This window comes from Ahaetulla prasina, chromosome 17, assembly GCF_028640845.1.
Source record: "Ahaetulla prasina isolate Xishuangbanna chromosome 17, ASM2864084v1, whole genome shotgun sequence".
In the NCBI taxonomy this organism is placed as follows: Eukaryota; Metazoa; Chordata; class Lepidosauria; order Squamata; family Colubridae; genus Ahaetulla; species Ahaetulla prasina.
Genome location: NC_080555.1, coordinates 2,510,942 through 2,527,771, shown reverse-complemented (window position 1 = coordinate 2,527,771; position 16,830 = coordinate 2,510,942). Strand labels below are relative to the sequence as shown.

Sequence of the window (16,830 nt, the reverse complement as noted above, 5' to 3'; positions counted from 1 at the left end):
TTCACAGAAGCTGATATATGATGTTACAGTATCTGTGAGTTCATCCAGGTCTGCAGAGGTATCTTCAAAAATGTTCCAATCAGTGTAGTCAAAGCAGGCCTGCAGCTTTAATTTTGACTCCTCCATCCAGATCTTCACTGATTTAATTGTTGGTTTTGTGGTTTTAAGTCTTTGCCTGTAAGCAGGTACAAGGTGAATCATGCAATGATTAGAGTGTTAGGGAACACCTATATAAAGGACTGTGAAAATAATTACTGGATTAATCCTAATGACCCCACAACTACTGGAGACTCAAATATGAAAATAAGGAAGCTATTTAATTTAAGGGGCCCCTGAATGTTATGCTAGAAGATTGAACCTGTAAAGGGGACGCAAAGAGGCTTTTGATAACCTCGGGGACTATTTAAATGGAACTGATTGTTCATTTAGGGCAGGGATGGCTAACCTTTTCCGGATCAAGTGCCCAAAACACAAGATGTATACATGAATGTGTACGCCCGAACCCCGAAAATGCAATGCGTTCATGATCCCTGTGCATGTGCCCTGCTCCTTCCGCAATTCTAATGAATACTCCTGTCCCCAAGATCCTTTTAGCATTAAGAAGGATGTTCACCTACTTCGCTCCAGCAAACACTCCCCCACCCACCCCCGGATCAAACAGCTGCGACTCTCCGTAACCTCACAGGGCATCCTTCTTTACTTCACCACCCCTACAGGGCAGCTGTGGCTCCTCTCGGAGCCCACAAACAGGGAGAAGTCGGCACAGGGAATGTGGAGACCCGTTCCCTGTGTCTGATATAACCGCGACGTCAACTGGAAGTCCATCACTGGCGGTTTTGAAGAAGAGACTGGACAATCGTTTGTCTGGAATGGGATAGGGTCTCCTGCCTGAGCCAGGGGGTGGACTAGAAGACCTCTGAGGTCCCTTCCATGATTCTAATGAATACTCCCAACGCCGAGATCCTTTTAGCGTTCAGAAGGGCGGATTTTGAGAGCAGTTTCCTCTACAAAATAATCACAAGTTGGGTGGCTGGAACCGGGTTCAACAGCCCCCGTATTCCACACTCGCCCCTCTCCATAGGGAGCGGTGCCCAATTTGTGCCCGTTGTTGGCATGGTGCCCCGTCCCATGAGACAGGCCCGGCCTTAAAGCTCTTTAAAGAGCAAATTAATCAACCAGAGCATGACTTGATTAACCTAATCCAGAATTAATTTAAAGCCGTGATTATTCCATTTTATTATGACCGACGGGCTGGGTTTCAATCTGCGGAAAAGGACATTTTTATCTATGGTCATCCAAATCTGATTTAATAATCGAACAGGAGTTTGGGCGGGGGCCACAAGTTAAAAATGTTACCTATTTTACTAAAAAAAATCCTCTGATTAACATAGAAACGGGGGAGATTGTAAGTTGGGAACAACGTGTGCTTTGTTGCAGAGAGAGAACAGTTGGCCTCATCCCGCCTCAATGAGGACCGGAAGCCTGTTTGAGAAGAAAGATTTGACAAAGAAATTAGAAGCAGTTCTGGGTTTTGAGGCTCCAACTTTTATTGCAGTGTTATTCACAGTTTGACGGCTCCCTTAATTTCTGAGTACACCCCCCCTACCCTACCCCGAATTTCCCCTGCCCCGGATGGGATATTCTTAAGATTAGCCGGTCCAAAATGCAGGGAACTTGAAGGGTTAAAAACGGAGACGAAAGGGGTCATTACAGTAGATTATATCCCTTGGATTCAGCGGCCATCTTTATTTTTTGAATTTCTCGCTTTCTTCCTGCTGTCGGATCAGGCAGGAGATGGGGCTGGCGATGCCCCCAATCAAATTCCAATATTCGTCGAAGTTGATCTCCCCGTCTTGATTCTCATCCAGGTCGCAGATCAGTTTGTCGGCCGCCTGCCTGTTCTTGGTGTCCTGGAGGGTAAGGAAGCAAGAGGAAAACCAATCAGGTGGATGAAGAAAACTGATTACCTTCCATTATATATACATATGCTAGGTGTGTCTTACTCCCACCATATTTGTTTCCATATAGTAAGTCATCTGTGTACCAAGTTTGGTTGAAATTGCTTGAGGCGTTCCAGAGTTATGCTGGAACACACACACACCACACACCAGGGAATCATTGAGAGGGGCCTTTCTTGTTTCTTCCCGCTACTCCCATGCCCATCATCTCTGCCCTCTCCCTTCCCCCTCCCATGCGCTCCTCTCTCCTGCCCTGTCTAAGATCCTGGCACTTTGCTCCAAATCCACCAGGGGGTGCCTTCATCCAAGATAAGGGAACATAAAGCGCTTCCCCATTGGTCCGCTGGAGGGCGAATTTCACAGCTGGCTTTCCAGAGGAAACGGCGAAGGAACTGAAATCACCAACAATTGCCGCTCTAGGACACCGCACTCGCTCTCCTTAATGGTAGATACATTCCAGAATGATGCTGGAACACACACACACCACAGACACACACACCCCAGGGGTGTCTTACCCTCCCCCCCACCCAGTATTTATTTCCAGAGGGTAAATCATCTGTGTACCAAGTTTGGTTGAAATTACTTGAGGCATTCCAGAGTTATGCTGGAACATACATACATACATACAGCCTTTTATATATGTGTGTGTTTTTCAAGCTTAGCAACTTTTAAGATGGGTGGACTTCAACTCCCACAATTCCCTAGCCAGCTTTGCTTATAGCTTTGATACGATTCCTCCCAGTAATGCTAATTTGATGAGATAGGGCAGTGTTTGTTATCGTTGGCAACTTGAAGACGGGCGGACTTCAACTCCCAGAATTCCTCAGCCTGAGCAAAGCTGGATGGGGAATTCTGGGAGTTGAAGTCCGCCCATCTTAAAGTTGTCAAGGTTATAAGAAACATTCACTGAGACATGATAATTTTCATGCTGTGGGTTAGGATGCCAAAATCCTGAAATACCCATCTCAGAACCCTCTCTGTTGGAGCCCAAATTTGGCTGGGACCTGAGTTCAGGAGACGCCCCACTCACCGTCAACATGTGGTTCAGTTCGTGGCTGAGCATTTTTCTGAAATCGCATTTACTGATCCCTCGGCGTCTACGGCAACAACATCCTTTGCCGGAATATTTGTCGTAATTCTTCACCAGGGTCTGGATTGCCCACTCGAGCTCCGAAGAATCTCCTGTCACCCTCATGCTGCCCTTGGTTCCTGAGTTGGGGGGGAAGGAAATAGCTTTGATCACCTGTTGGTCCCCTTCCCACTTCGTGAAATGAATAAAATTAAGAGCTTGCTCAATGCACAGGGAGCTCCTGCCTGTAATTATTCAGAGAAATACAGCCTTACAGTTTGCAGCAAAGAGGAAGAAAGAATACCGAAAGGAAAAATAAAATAAGAACCTAAAAAGGAAAACGCATGAAGGAAACGAATGAATGAAAAAAAAAATAAAAGGAGGAAAGCAGGAAGAACAAAATAGGCATGAGAAAGAGAGAAAGGAGAGATACAACGAAAACGCCTCCTGAGAATATATGACAGGCACTCTAGACATTTGATAAATCAGTTTATATAAATAAACGAAATTAACTTTACACGTCTGGCTAGACACCTCCAATTCCGAATTCAGAAAACGGCTCATCCCAAATCGACGCATTGAATTTGAGCTACCGGCTCCCTCTGCTTTCCTTCCTGAGGACTAGCAGCTTGGATTAAACCCAACCAGCCCGCCAAAGACTTCCCCTGGCTGAACAACTGTGGCGAGGAAGCTCGTCCAACGAGGCTCAAAGTGCAGTTAACCAATATCTCGTTTAGCGGTGGAAATGCCGGGCTCAATGACGGTCGTAAATCGAGAACCCTACGACACAAATTGCGAACTAAAAAGTTGTTCACATGCCAGGCGTCCCTTCGGGGCAATATCTAATACCAAGCGGCTTTTTGCAAATTTTGCAAAAAAATAATAATAATTTTGGTATGGCTTCCATCTCAGGGCAGGGAAAAATTGCCAAGGGGAATATCTGAAAAAAAATAATAAAATAATTGTTGTCAAATCAAGTCCTGACTGGGTAAAAAAAAAATAAAAATTAAACCTCTGCATGTTAAAAAAAAAAAAAAAAACCACTAACCACAATTTCTTTTGCCTGTTTTGATGTGGATTTGATTCGGGCTTCTGATTGAGCCTGCAATTCTGGTCTGTCCGGAGTTTTTTGCGCTATTTGTCATTCGGGAGAGGTGTGGGTTTCCGCGGGGTTGCGTTTTTTGCAAAAACTTAAGAAAGCTTGGCGTTGCTTCTCTGGTGTGCTCGGTTTTGTTTTTTGCTAGCAACAGTGGGATTTATTTTTTTTTAAATTGAAAATGAATACAACAGCTAAAGGAACCTAGCTTTGAATGTTTGGGTATTCAGCCAACTTTGTGCTGGTTAAATATGATTGTGCGAGAATTAGAATTAGAATGAGTAGAATGGAAGAGAAGAGAAGAGACAAAATAATAGAATAATAGGGAATAGAATAGAATAATAGAGAAAATAATAGAGAATAGAATAGAATATTGAATGAAAGAATAGAATAAAAATAAAATAGAATATAATTAAGAATGATAGAATAGAATAGAATAGAATAGAATAGAATAGAATAGAATAGAATAGAATAGAATAGAATAGAATGGGACCTTGGAGGTCTTCTAGTCCAGCCCCCTGCTTCACAACTCTTCCTGCAGTTGTGAAGGTCAGTAACGCCGTTGTTAAGCCAGACTGTCTTCCCCCTTGACTTTGCTTGTCAGATCCCCACACAACCCCAGGACGCTTCGACCGTCATAAATATGAGTCGGTTGACCAACGTCTCCATTTTGATCACGTGGCCACGGGGAATCCCGCAACGGTCGTGCGTGTGAAAAAAAAACGGTCCTAAGTCCCCTTTTTTCCTCCTCAGTGCCGCTGTAACTTCAGCCACTTTAACAAAAAGTTGTATGCCAAGGACCAGCTGTGTTATTTACGGTTCTTTGCAAAGGCATCCAGATGTTCGGACTGGATTTGGCATTTTTATCCACTGAATTTGACTTCTTCACCACTGAATCGCTAGGCAGATGCGGTTCAGTGGTGGGCTGCTACAGGTTCGTCCCAGTTGGGGCGAACCGGTAGCAGCGGTGGGAGGCTCCGTCCACCTGCCCGGACTTCACCAGAAACGCTCTGCGCATGAGCAGAAGCGCCGCGCGCTCGCCAAGCACGCACCGCCGCGCTCCCAATAGCGAACCGGTAGCACCGGGGATTTGAAACCCACTACTGATGTGGTCGTGTGACGTTGTTCAAGGCCTCAGCGCAGGACATCAATTGTGCAACATGAAACAGAGCGACGAGGGATTTTGTCGTTGAAAATTTCGGGTGCTCCTTTCCACCCCCCCAAAAAAAATTCAGAGCCTGGGAAAGTGGGGGAGGGGGTTTGGATGCACCCCAAAGAATCCATCCCCCAAGGAGGAGGAGGAGGAACCGGATAATGTAGGAGGTGGGCCACCCCTACCCACCCTGTTGCGATAAAGGAGTTGCCGCCTTTTTTTTTTTTGCGTAACTCCGGTCAATCCCGTTTGTCTCGCTTCCTCCCAAGACGGCATATTTCGAGTTACAGCCTGCAATCCAAAACAGGGTGGTTGGATTCCCGACGGATTTCCCCAGAGTGGGGAGCTCCCTCGGTTTTCCCCATCTGTGAAATGGGTACATCCGTTCGCCGCTACTCAGGGCTCTGAAACAAAAAATGGTCTTTTCGCCTGATCTCTGGTTGGCGTTGAAAAAACACAAGGAACTACAGTAATTATTTAGCCCTGCGGATGTAAAACCTTGGCCCCTTTAAGATGGGGGGACTTCAACTCCCAGAATCCCCAGCCAGCATATTTTAAGATAGGTGGACTTCAACTCCCAGAATCCCCCAGCCAGCCTGCTTTAAGAGGGGTGGACTTCCACTCCCAGAATCCCCCAGCCAGCATGCTTTGAGATAGATGGACTTCAACTCCCAGAATCCCCCAGCCAACATGTTTTAAGATAGGTGGACTTCAACTCCCAGAATCCCCCAGCCAGCCTGCTTTAAGATAGATGGACTTTAACTCCCAGAATCCCCCAGCCAACATGTTTTAAGATAGGTGGACTTCAACTCCCAGAATCCCCAGCCAGCATGCTTTAAGATAGATGGACTTCAACTCCCAGAATCCCCAGCCAGCATCCTTTAAGATGGGTGGACTTCAACTCCCAGCATTCACCAGCCAGCGCCTCTTAAAGGGGCCAAGTTTGAGAAGGCTGATTCAACCCAACCGAATCATTATTTCATTATCATTTACCATCAAATTATGATCGCTGCCAAAAACAGGGCAAGTTAAGTGAGTCGATTTTACGGCCATTTTTGCCCCAGTCGTTAAGCGAACCACTGCAGTCGTTAAGTGAATCAGGCAGCCGTTAAGCAGATCCAAACTTCCTTCTTTAGCTTGCGGGAAGCCGGCCGGGAGGGCTGCAAGTGGGGATCCCATAACGGTCGTAGCTGCGAGGACCAACCAGTGTTTGCTAGGGATGACGTAATTTTTGAGCGGTTGCTAAACCAAATGGCCGTAACGCCGATTTGATATCTGCAGAATCGTCCCTGCTGTTGATCCAGATATTTAAATTTTATCCTTTAAATAAAAAATTTTTTTTAATCCTATGCCATTTAGTTGTATGGAACAACAAAATCCTATTTTTTCCCCATATAACTAAATGGCATAGGATCGTTTTCCTATTTTTTCAGGAAATCAATTTCTTATTTTTTCCTAATCCTATTTTTTCCCCCCCTTTCTTTCTTCCATTTTTTATTTATTTTATTTATTTATTTTATTTTGTCACAACAATATATGTAGGTATCATACAAAAGATTATATAGTATATAAACACATATATGAGTAAATATAAGGAGGTATAAGCATATATATAGGAAGAAGAAAAGAAAAAAAACAATAGGACAGGAACGGTAGGCACGTTTGTGCGCTTATACATGCCCCTTATGGTCCTCTTAGGAATGGGGTGAGGTCAATAGTAGAAAGTTTTTGGGTAAAACTTTTAGGATTATGGGAAGAGACCACAGAGTCAGGGAAAATATTCAAAGCACTGATGATTCTGTTACAGAAGTCATATTTTCTGCAATCTAGATTAAAGCGGTGGACATTAAGTTTAAATCTATTGGTTGCTCTTGTATTATTGCAATTAAAGCTGGAGTAGTCTTTGACAGGAAGGACATTACAATAGATGATTCTATGAGTTAAACTTAGGTCTTGTCGAAGGCGACGGAGTTCCAAGTTTTCTAAGCCTAGGATTTCAAGTCTGGTGGGATAAGGTATTTTGTTGTTTTCAGAGGAATGGAGAACTCTCCTTGTAAAATATTTCTGGACACGTTCAATTGTATTGATGTCAGAGATGTGGTGAGGGTTCCAAACAGGCGAGCTGTATTCTAGAATTGGTCTAGCAAATGTTTTATATGCTCTGGTTAGGCAGACAGTTCCCGTTGTCTTCTGTTGCCATGGACAGTTTTTGGGTGAGTGACTCATAAAAGCAACTCTTGAGAAAAAAAAATCAACGTTTTTGTTTGCAAGGTTGAAAAAAAACGTCGTTTCCTGCGTGAACTTTTTCAGAAGTGGAGCGTTTCTTTTCATTTGGCTGACTGATTTTGGTTCTTTTCCGAAAGGCTGGGATACTTTGTATTCCGCATTTGTTGCAAAAACAAACAAAATGCCAAATCGTTTCCTGCAGCAAAAACTTCACTTTTTAATTTAAATTAAAACCCTTCTCTGTGAAGATCTGATCGCTTCCTCCGTAAAAGACAAATATTCCAATTTTTGCATCTATTTCAGGAGGGGAAGGCCCGGCATTAAAATTTAGGTAGTCCTCGACATACGACCAATCCCGAGCCCAAAATTTTTGTGTTGCGAAGTGAAACGTGGAAATCAATTTTGTCCCGTTTTATGACCTTGAGCGCCACACGGTTGTTAAGTGAATCGTTGCAGTTTGTGAAGTGAGCCTCATGGCCGTTAAGCGAATCTAGCTTCCATGTGGACCTCGAAGGTCGCAAAAGGGGATCGCGTGACCTCCCCCCCCCCACCGTCATAAGGACGAGTCCGTTGCCAAGCGTCCGAATTCTGATTACGTGATCGCTGGGATGCTTCAGTGGTCGTAAGTGTGATAAATGGTCATTAAGTTGCTTTTTTTCAGTGCTGTTGTAACTTTGAATGTCATAAGTCGAGGACTACCTGTATAAATTCCAGCCATTTCTATAAAACGAATCCTCTTCGTTTCCTCCTGATGTCAACTGTAGCATTTCCCAACTCCAGACAGGCGGAATGAGCAATCCGGGCGTCTCCCCATTTTTAATTCCCCCCCCCCCAGTCTTTTAATTTTTAGGGTGTGATTGTTTTACTGCTGTTTTATTTGTCTTTAATATCCCTCTGTGGGGAGGGTCCATTTGCTGGTTGTTGTTTTTTTATTATTATTTCTCCGACTCTTTCTTGCTTTCCTTTCTTTCTTTCTTGTTTTTTTTTGACAAAGTTGATTTTCAGCCCGTTTATTTTAAGCAGAAAAGGGAATTTTCGTTCCCCGTTTTTAAAGAGAGATAATAGAGAGGTGGGATAGACAGACAGACAGACAGACAGAGATAAATATATAGACAGAGACAGACAGACAGACAAACAGACAGATAGATAGATAATAGGTGTGTGAGAGAGAGACAGACAGACAGATAAATGGACACAGACAAAGATAAGATGGATGGATGGATGGATGGATGGATGGATGGATGGATGGATGGATGGAGAGATAGAGAGACAGAAAGACAGACAGACAGACAGACAGACAGACAGACAGACAGACAGACAGACAGACAGACAGACAGATAGATAGATAGATAGATAATAGAGGTGGGATAGATAGAGACAGATAGACGGATGGACAGACACAGACATAAGTTGGATGGATGGACGGAGAGAGAGAGAGAGAGAGAGACGGACACAGACAAACAAAGATAAGATGGATGGATGGATGGATGGATGGATGGAGAGATAGAGAGACAGAAAGACAGATAGATAGATAGATAATAGAGGTGGGATAGATAAATAGAGGGGGACGGACACAGACAGAGATAAGATGGATGGATGGACAGATGGACAGAGAGAGGCAGATAGATAGATAGATAGATAGATAGATAGATAGATAGATAGATAGATAGATAGATAGCAATAGAATTGCTCATGGTTGCCCTGGTTCCTGTCAACAGGAAACCCTTCCTTTTGATAGAGCTTAATCTCACCTGCGGAACTCATGGCCACAAGGTGGGGAAAGGCACAGCCTGTCTTTAGCTTTGCCTTGTGGGCCCAACATGAGGATTCCTGCTCTAAGACTACAGTTACCATCATCCTTGCCTTGGGAGTAGCCCCGCCATAACTCTTGAATGGGGTGGGGGAACAGCGTCACATTAAGGCGAGGAAAGCAAGTTTATGCGGGAGAGGTTTATCGGGAGGCTCGGGCCCAAAAAAACCCGATGGAGCTTCCCTACTCAGGGGAAGTCTACCCCTGAGTGCCATTTGCTGGAACAACACTAGGAAAAGCCCTGGGGCCGTGTCTCCTTTCCCTTGCCATTTTCAAGAAAGCTTTGGATTAAATGACTTGAGGAGGGGTGGGTGGGGTCCTCCAGTTACGACCAGAATTTCCGTTGCTAAGCAAGTCGGTCGTTAAAGCGAGTCACGCCCGGCTTTTTATGGCCTCGTTTGCCCGATTACGAATCGAATCACTGCAGCGGAAAATGCACAACCATGCGGTCGTTAAACCCCTTCGAACGGTCGCTAAACAGAGAGTCGAGGATTCCCCGTCATCGTTGAATGGAGATCGATTTTTGGACTATCGATAAAATTTGGCTCGATCCGATGACATCGTCGTTCTCGCTGGGCCGTTTCGCTGAGTCTCCAATTCTTCCCTGCCTGGTTTTCTTAAAAACGGGCATAAAACGGGCAACCTTCGGAGGATGTCAGAAGGCTGTCAAATTAATAATCCCTCTTCCCTTAGTATTATGATGATTATTTTAAGAGAAGATTACACCCAGGACGTGACATTTTCGTATAATTGCTCCTGGAGGCAGCTTCCGCAATTTAAAAAAAAACCCCAAACCAACAGCCTGGGAAGCCACTTTGCAAATCAAACACCACATTAATTCAATATCTCCCCATCCTGGGAAAAGTCCGTCTGCGTCTGCAGGACTACAAACCCCAGCAGCCCCAAATCCAGGGAGTCTTTACAATAGGTAGCTTTTATCTGGCTGGAGAAAGTTTGCCCGAACAAGTCAAAAACTGTGGTGTTTTTTTTCCTCCCCTACCTCTCTTTCTTTCTCTTTTAAACTCCAGCCTGGGTGTTAAGCAAAACTTTGGACAAGTTTCAACTTGATTGGCCCTATTTCAACAGCCTCCGAAGTTTGGTAGGAGTCGGAGGGAAGAGGCCCTGAGGGGGCTGGGGAAATGAGAAAGGGGGTGCCAATTTTCCTCTGTTTTGTGAAAAACAAAACCAAGGTTCACAAGACCACCCCGAAACCCAGGTCAAACCAACGCTTCGCTTCCCAAACCGCCTTCAAATCCCAAAAGGAAAAAAATATATATCTAAATTCTGTTTTCTGCCCGTCGAGGAAAAAAAACACCTCATCTCGGTGCCCGACTGCCCAACCTGGGTCTTGAAGGGTTGTGAGAATCTATCCAAAGTTTTGACAAAACACAGCCTGCCCGCCTTCTGGGTTTCTCTAAATCACAGCCGAGAACCCCTTAAAAAACCCCTTTCCCCCAATTCTTCTTTTTCGACTTTGTGCGTCTTAAATCTGGTTTGGCTGTGGGAATTCATCCACGGGTCGATTTGATCGATCGATGCGCTGACAGGCAGACCCGACCCAACCACAAAAGATACCAAAAGTTGCTGTTTGCAAACCCGAAACTTCTCTGGCTTTTAGGGTGGTGGCTTAGAGACCTCTGCCCTCCCACCCACAATGCCACCATTGTGTGTGCCACAACCGCCTTGCGTTTCTTACCCTGCATGATGGTTATGTGACTGAGCTCCGGCCGCTTTCTTGTACCGGCTTGTCTGCCTGGCCCCCCCTGGTCCGACTCGCCTCTGTTTACCAAGCTGGTCTATTTGAGAGAGAGTCTGTAACTCCCATCTGAAGTTACGCCCGGCCCCTGAATCACGAGACCAGGATGGGGCTAGCTTTTAAAGAAATAATTCCTTTCTCATCTCCCTTTTTTTTTCTTCTTTCACAGCCACTCCTCCTGCCATTTTTGGGGTGTTCCTCTGACTAACTCCCCTGGATCCCACGTGGTGGCATCGTTGCCAAATCGCCTCCTGGCTTGGCCGGGGTTTGGCAACGCAGTGCCAGGCCCTCCGACGGGACAAGGCAGGGCAAAGAGAGAGAGAGGACACCCCTGGTCTCCAGGAGGGGACGGTCAAGGGCCAGGCAGAAGAAGTAACAAAACAAAAAAAAAGATAAAAAAATTAAAAATTATGCACATTTGGGAGAGATTTTCCGAGGGAGGGACGTGGGATATTTCGATGAAGATCTGGAGGGTTGGCACCGTCCCGCGCATTCTCCAAGCCGCACCCTCGGCTGCAGCTGCTGTGGAGACATCGCAAGCACAACGTTGTTCTTGTTAATCCAGAAATAGCAAGAGGCTGCACCTTAAAAGCTGTTGGTTAATCGGTTCAAGATGGAGAGGCCTCTTAATTTAAAACTTCAGTTTTCCTTCCTTCGTTCCTGTTTTAATTAGGATACATTGGATCTGTATATATCGCTCTCCTCTCTCTCTCTCATATCTATCTGTCTGTCTCTCTGTCTGTCCGTCTCTGTCTGTCTGTCTATCCATCCATCTAGCTATCATCTAGCTATCCATACATACAAACATACATCATCTAGCTATCATTCATCTATCTATCTATCCATCCATATCTATCTATCTATCTATCTATCTATCTATCTATCTATCTATCTATCTATCTATCTAATCTATCCATTCATATCTATCTATCTATCTATCTATCTATCTATCTATCTATCTATCTATCTATCTCTAGCATCTCTCTCTCTCTCTCTCTCTATCCATCCATCTATCATCTATCTATCATCTATCTCTCTATCTATTCATCCATCTATCATCTATCTATCTATCATCTGTCTCTCTATCTATTCATCCATCTATCATCTATCTATCTATCTATCTATCTATCTATCTATCTATCTATCTCTATCCATCCATCCATCCATCTATCATCTATCTATCATCTCCATCCATCCATCCATCCATCCATCCATCCATCCATCCATCCATCCATCTATCTATCTATCTATCTATCTATCTATCTATCCATCCATCTATCATCTATCATCTATCATCTATCCATCATCTATCTATCTATCTATCTATCTATCTATCTATCTATCTATCTATCTATCTATCTATCTATCTATCTATCTATGTCAGATTGCTCCAAATTGCACCTCCCCAAAAAATGCAGAGATGCACGCACAAAAATGCAAGGGATGTTAAAGAGTTTATTTACATGCAAATAGTGCTCGATTTATTGGCACCAAGCTAAGGAATTCCCTTTCAGTTTGTTTTTACAGCTGTTTCCCCCTTTTAAACGGGAGGGCTCTGGAGATTCAAAGCAGCCAAGCCAACTGGCTGAATTTGCAGCTGGTTGTAAGTGAAAAGAAAGCAGTTTCTATCTCGGCTGCAGTTAATGGGGACATCCACCAGGGGGCAGGAACGAGGCTAAACACCCCACCCCTTTGCTGCCCTCTAGAGCTCAGCTGGATTTTCACAGCCTGCAAATATTTTGAACGCATCTGGCCGTCCAAAAAAAAGGGGGAACCGTGAATTTAAAACCGATTACATTTTTATTTTTTATTTTGAAAAAATAAACTCTTTATTTAGGGCTCCATTTCTCGGCGCAGGGAGAGGAGTAGCTTTAATCGAAAATGTGGTTTTTGATTGATTCATTTCGCCTATCGACCCACCTTCGTAAACAATTCACACCTTGATGGGACAGGTGTCTCATTCGTTCTGGGTGGCTGGCAGGCAAGTTTTCGGTGTTTTAATCCGAGGGATTTTCGGTGGATTATGCGGGAGGTACGTTTTACTGGCAGAGCGAGGCGCAGCCCCCGGCCACCTGTGCAGCCGTCATGGGGTGTGTTTCTCACACCAAGTTTGACTTCTGATCTCTTTCTGAGCAGACAAGGGAGGTCTCACTTAGCAACGTAAGTTTTGGGCTCTTTTATGGCCATAACTTGAGCACTAACTATAGTGGATCCTTCCTTAATAAATGTCTCACTTAGTGATGTACATTTTGGGCTCCATTGTGGCCGATACTTGAACACAACCTGTAGTGAATCCTCCCTTAACCAATGTCTCACTTAGCAACGTACATTTTGGGCTCCTTTATGGCCATAACTTGAGCATTACCTATAGTGGAACCCTTCCTTAATCAATGTCTCACTTAGCGACGTACATTTTGGGCTCCTTTGTGGCTGTAACTTGAGCACTATCTATAGTGGATCCTTCCTTAATAAATGTCTCACTTAGCGATGTACATTTTGGCCATAACTTGAGCACTACTTCTAGTTCCCCTGAGAAATAAGCCCCCCCACCCTCCTCTCTCAGATCCCTTCCCAGATAACGTCCGAAGAGGCCGAATGTCATAAAACTGAGCAAGGATATCAACCTCCAACAAAACTCATTCTGTTGGATTCAGAAAAATCCAACCGTCGACCGGAAGCCTGAGGTGTGGGGGCGATCTGGCATGCCAGCCAGATCCTCTTGAAGGAAGCCGTGTGAGCCATCCCAAAGGTTTGCGCGATGAGGTAAGGTAAGGGTACGATTGCAATCTGCAAAACCGGTTGCCGAGCGGATGACGCCGAAAGAATGCTAAGCAGTTTATTGATTGAGATCTGGGGAGCCGGTTCCTTGGCATTCCAGCCTCCCGAAATCATTTGTTATCGTTCTTTTGGGAGGTCTGACCCGTCCCCGGCTGGCACGCTTCCCACTCGTTCTCATCCTGGGTTCTCGGCCTCGGCCCGAACATCCTGTGGCGAGGAGTTCCCCAGGTTAATTGCCGGGCCCTCATTTGAAAAGCATTTCCTTTCCGTCAGCCAGGAATGAGCCGCCGAGGTGACGTCAGTCTGGCTGGGGGTGGTGGGAGAGGTGAATTGTATTTTATTTTTATTTTTTTTAAAAAAAAGCAAAAGGAACAGAAAAGCAGGAGGATTGTAAAAGGTGGGAAAATTAGAATAGAATAATAGAATAATAAAATTAGGGGCTTGCAATGGTTCATTTATAAATTTATAAATTTATAAACCATTTATAAATGGCTCATTTATTGATATATTGATATATTGACCATCATTTGTGTTATAAATGTTATACCTTGATGAAGTTATCTTTTCCTTTATGTACACTGAGACCATAGGCACCAAAGACAAATTCCTTGTGTGTCCAATCACACTTGGCCAATAAAAACTATTCTATTCTATTCTATTCTATTCTATTATTTATTTATTTATTTATTTATTTATTGTTTAAATTTATATACCGCCCTATCTCCCAAAGGACTCAGGGCGGTTTACAGGCATTTAAAAAACAGGTAAATACAATCTAAAAACAGTTAAAAAACTTATTCTAAAAGCCTAAATTAAAATATGAAGATAAAACCCAATTTAAAAACCGTAAATTAAAATCTAGCTCAATCCTGCGCAATTAAATAAGTATGTTTTAAGCTCGCGGCGGAAGGTCCGAAGGTCCGGAAGCTGACGAAGTCCTGGGGGTAGTTCGTTCCAGAGGGTGGGAGCCCCCACAGAGAAGGCCCTTCCCCTGGGCGCCGCCAGACGACATTCTATTCTATTCTATTCTATTCTATTCTATTCTATTCTATTCTATTCTATTCTATTCTATTCTATTTAGTGATGGTTCGGAGTTACGACAGCCCTGAGAAAAAGGGGACTTTGGATCATTTTTCACACCGACAACTGGTGCGGTGACGGGATCAAAATTCAGGCCCTTGGCCACTGATTCACATTTACGACGATCCCCTTTTGTGACCTCCGGACAAGCAAAATCAACGGGGAAGCCGGGTTCACGGTGTCATTCCCAACAGCTGCAGGGGTCCACTTAACAGACTGTCGCAAGAACGGTCGTCAAACCTGAACGCTTAACGCGATGTATCCCTTAGCGACATAAACAGTGGGCTCCGTGGTGGTCGTCGTAACTCCGATTGGCCCGTTATGCAACGGTTGTAAGTGCGAGGACCCAGTCGCGCGAGACTCGTACGATCGAGCCCGACTCGCTCAACGGCCATTCCACGTCGTCCCAATCGTGGTTCTAAGTCGAGGAGGAACAGCAAACGCCCGTCACCGGCAACCTTAAGGAAAGCTAGCTTTGCTTAACGACCCTCTCATTCACCGCGGTTCATTTAACAGCCGCGGGAAAAAGTAAAATCATAACATCGACCGCCACTCACTCCTTAAAGCCGCCGCCTCGCTTCCAATGGAAATTCCGACGGTCGTAACTTGAGGATCTCCAGAGATTTAAGTGACTCAGCCTGGAGATCATCTCCCAGCGGATTATCTAATCTCCCCGAGGCGTTTTTCCAGGATCTCAGCACTGAGGTCACCCCGATAAAGCAGATTAGCACTGGGCAGCCCCCCAAAAAACCTCGTGCCTGAATCAGGCTGCCTGACTCACACGGATTGGATTTTGTCAAACCTCGAAACAACACACACACACACACACACAAAGAGGCACCCCACTTTCCAAGTTCGGAATGTGCGATTTTGCAATCCGTCCGTCATTCCTCATTCCGCTCCGAGTTTCTGCCGGCATCTCTGAGTCATCTTTTTTTTTTTTTTTTTAGATCCGAAAGCAAAACCTGGGCAACAGCACCAGGGCATGACAGACAGGTGACAGAAGCTTGTCAAGAGATTTTTTTGGGAGAGAAGAAGTTTCCTGTTTCTGATAGAGGGTTAATTACGGGCTTGGCGGATTCCAAGCATGGCGAGAAAAAACAACAACACCAACCCAGCTGTAATTTTTCTGGTTTTATCTGGAGAGGAAGTTGGGTTGATTTGGGCCAGGGAAGTAGTTCCGAAAATAAGATTGCAATTTCTTAAAATTGGATGCAATTGCTTAAAATTGAATGGAATTTCTTAAAATCAGATTTTATTTATTTTATTTATTTAATCAAATTTTTATACCGCCTCAGGGTGTATTTATTTACAGGACTCAGGGTGGTTTACAGCCCGATAAAAATACAAATATAATACAAGATAAAACACAAATTAAAAAACTTATTTAAATAGGCCAAAATTTAAAATTACAATTAAAATGATAAAAACCCATTAAAATTAAATTTAAAATTAAAATTCTAGTCCAGTCCTGCACAAATAAATAGATGTGTTTTAAGCTCGTGGCGGAAGGTTCGAAGGTCAGGAAGTTGGCAGAGTCCTGGGGGAAGTTCATTCCAGAGGGTGGGAGCCCCCACAGAGAAGGCCCTTCCCCTGGGTGTCGCCGATGCAGTTTCTTAAAATCAGATACATTAAAATTGGATGCAATTTCTTAAAATCAGATACATTAAAATTGGATGCAATTTTTTTTAAAATCAGGTGTATATCTTAAAAATCAGATGCAATTTCTTAAAACCGGATGCAATTTCTTAAAATCGGATACATTAAAATGGGATGCAATTTCTTAAAATCGAACACATTAAAATTGGATGCAATTTCTTAAAATCAGGTGTATATCAGATGCAATTTCTTAACACCGGATGCAATTTCTTAACATCGGATGCGTTTTTAAAAATCAGGTGCAT

General features: G+C 44.1%; 2 protein-coding genes across 3 annotated transcripts in view; one reads left to right on the top strand and one right to left on the bottom strand.

Moving 5' to 3' along the window:
• Positions 1–16,138, top strand: part of LOC131186354 (protein S100-A16-like) — a 54,565-nt gene extending 38,427 nt beyond the window's left edge. Inside the window, exons 4-5 of one of the 2 annotated variants that reach the window (XR_009152358.1) lie at positions 13,632–13,831; positions 15,877–16,138. The gene's annotated coding sequence lies outside the window, so the exon portion shown is untranslated. Of the gene's footprint in view, positions 1–13,631; positions 13,832–14,927; positions 15,804–15,876 lie in introns of those variants that run through there. The other variant, XR_009152357.1, reaches the window with a different exon arrangement.
• LOC131186347 (protein S100-A16-like) lies at positions 1,523–11,167 on the bottom strand. Its single transcript, XM_058159815.1, has 3 exons — positions 11,009–11,167; positions 2,989–3,167; positions 1,523–1,910 (listed from the first exon to the last, which is right to left on the bottom strand). The coding sequence occupies exons 1-3, from the start codon at positions 11,013–11,015 to the stop codon at positions 1,746–1,748; spliced, it is 351 nt and encodes a 116-aa protein (XP_058015798.1). The 5' UTR covers positions 11,016–11,167; the 3' UTR covers positions 1,523–1,745.
• Positions 16,139–16,830: the final 692 nt, after the last annotated feature.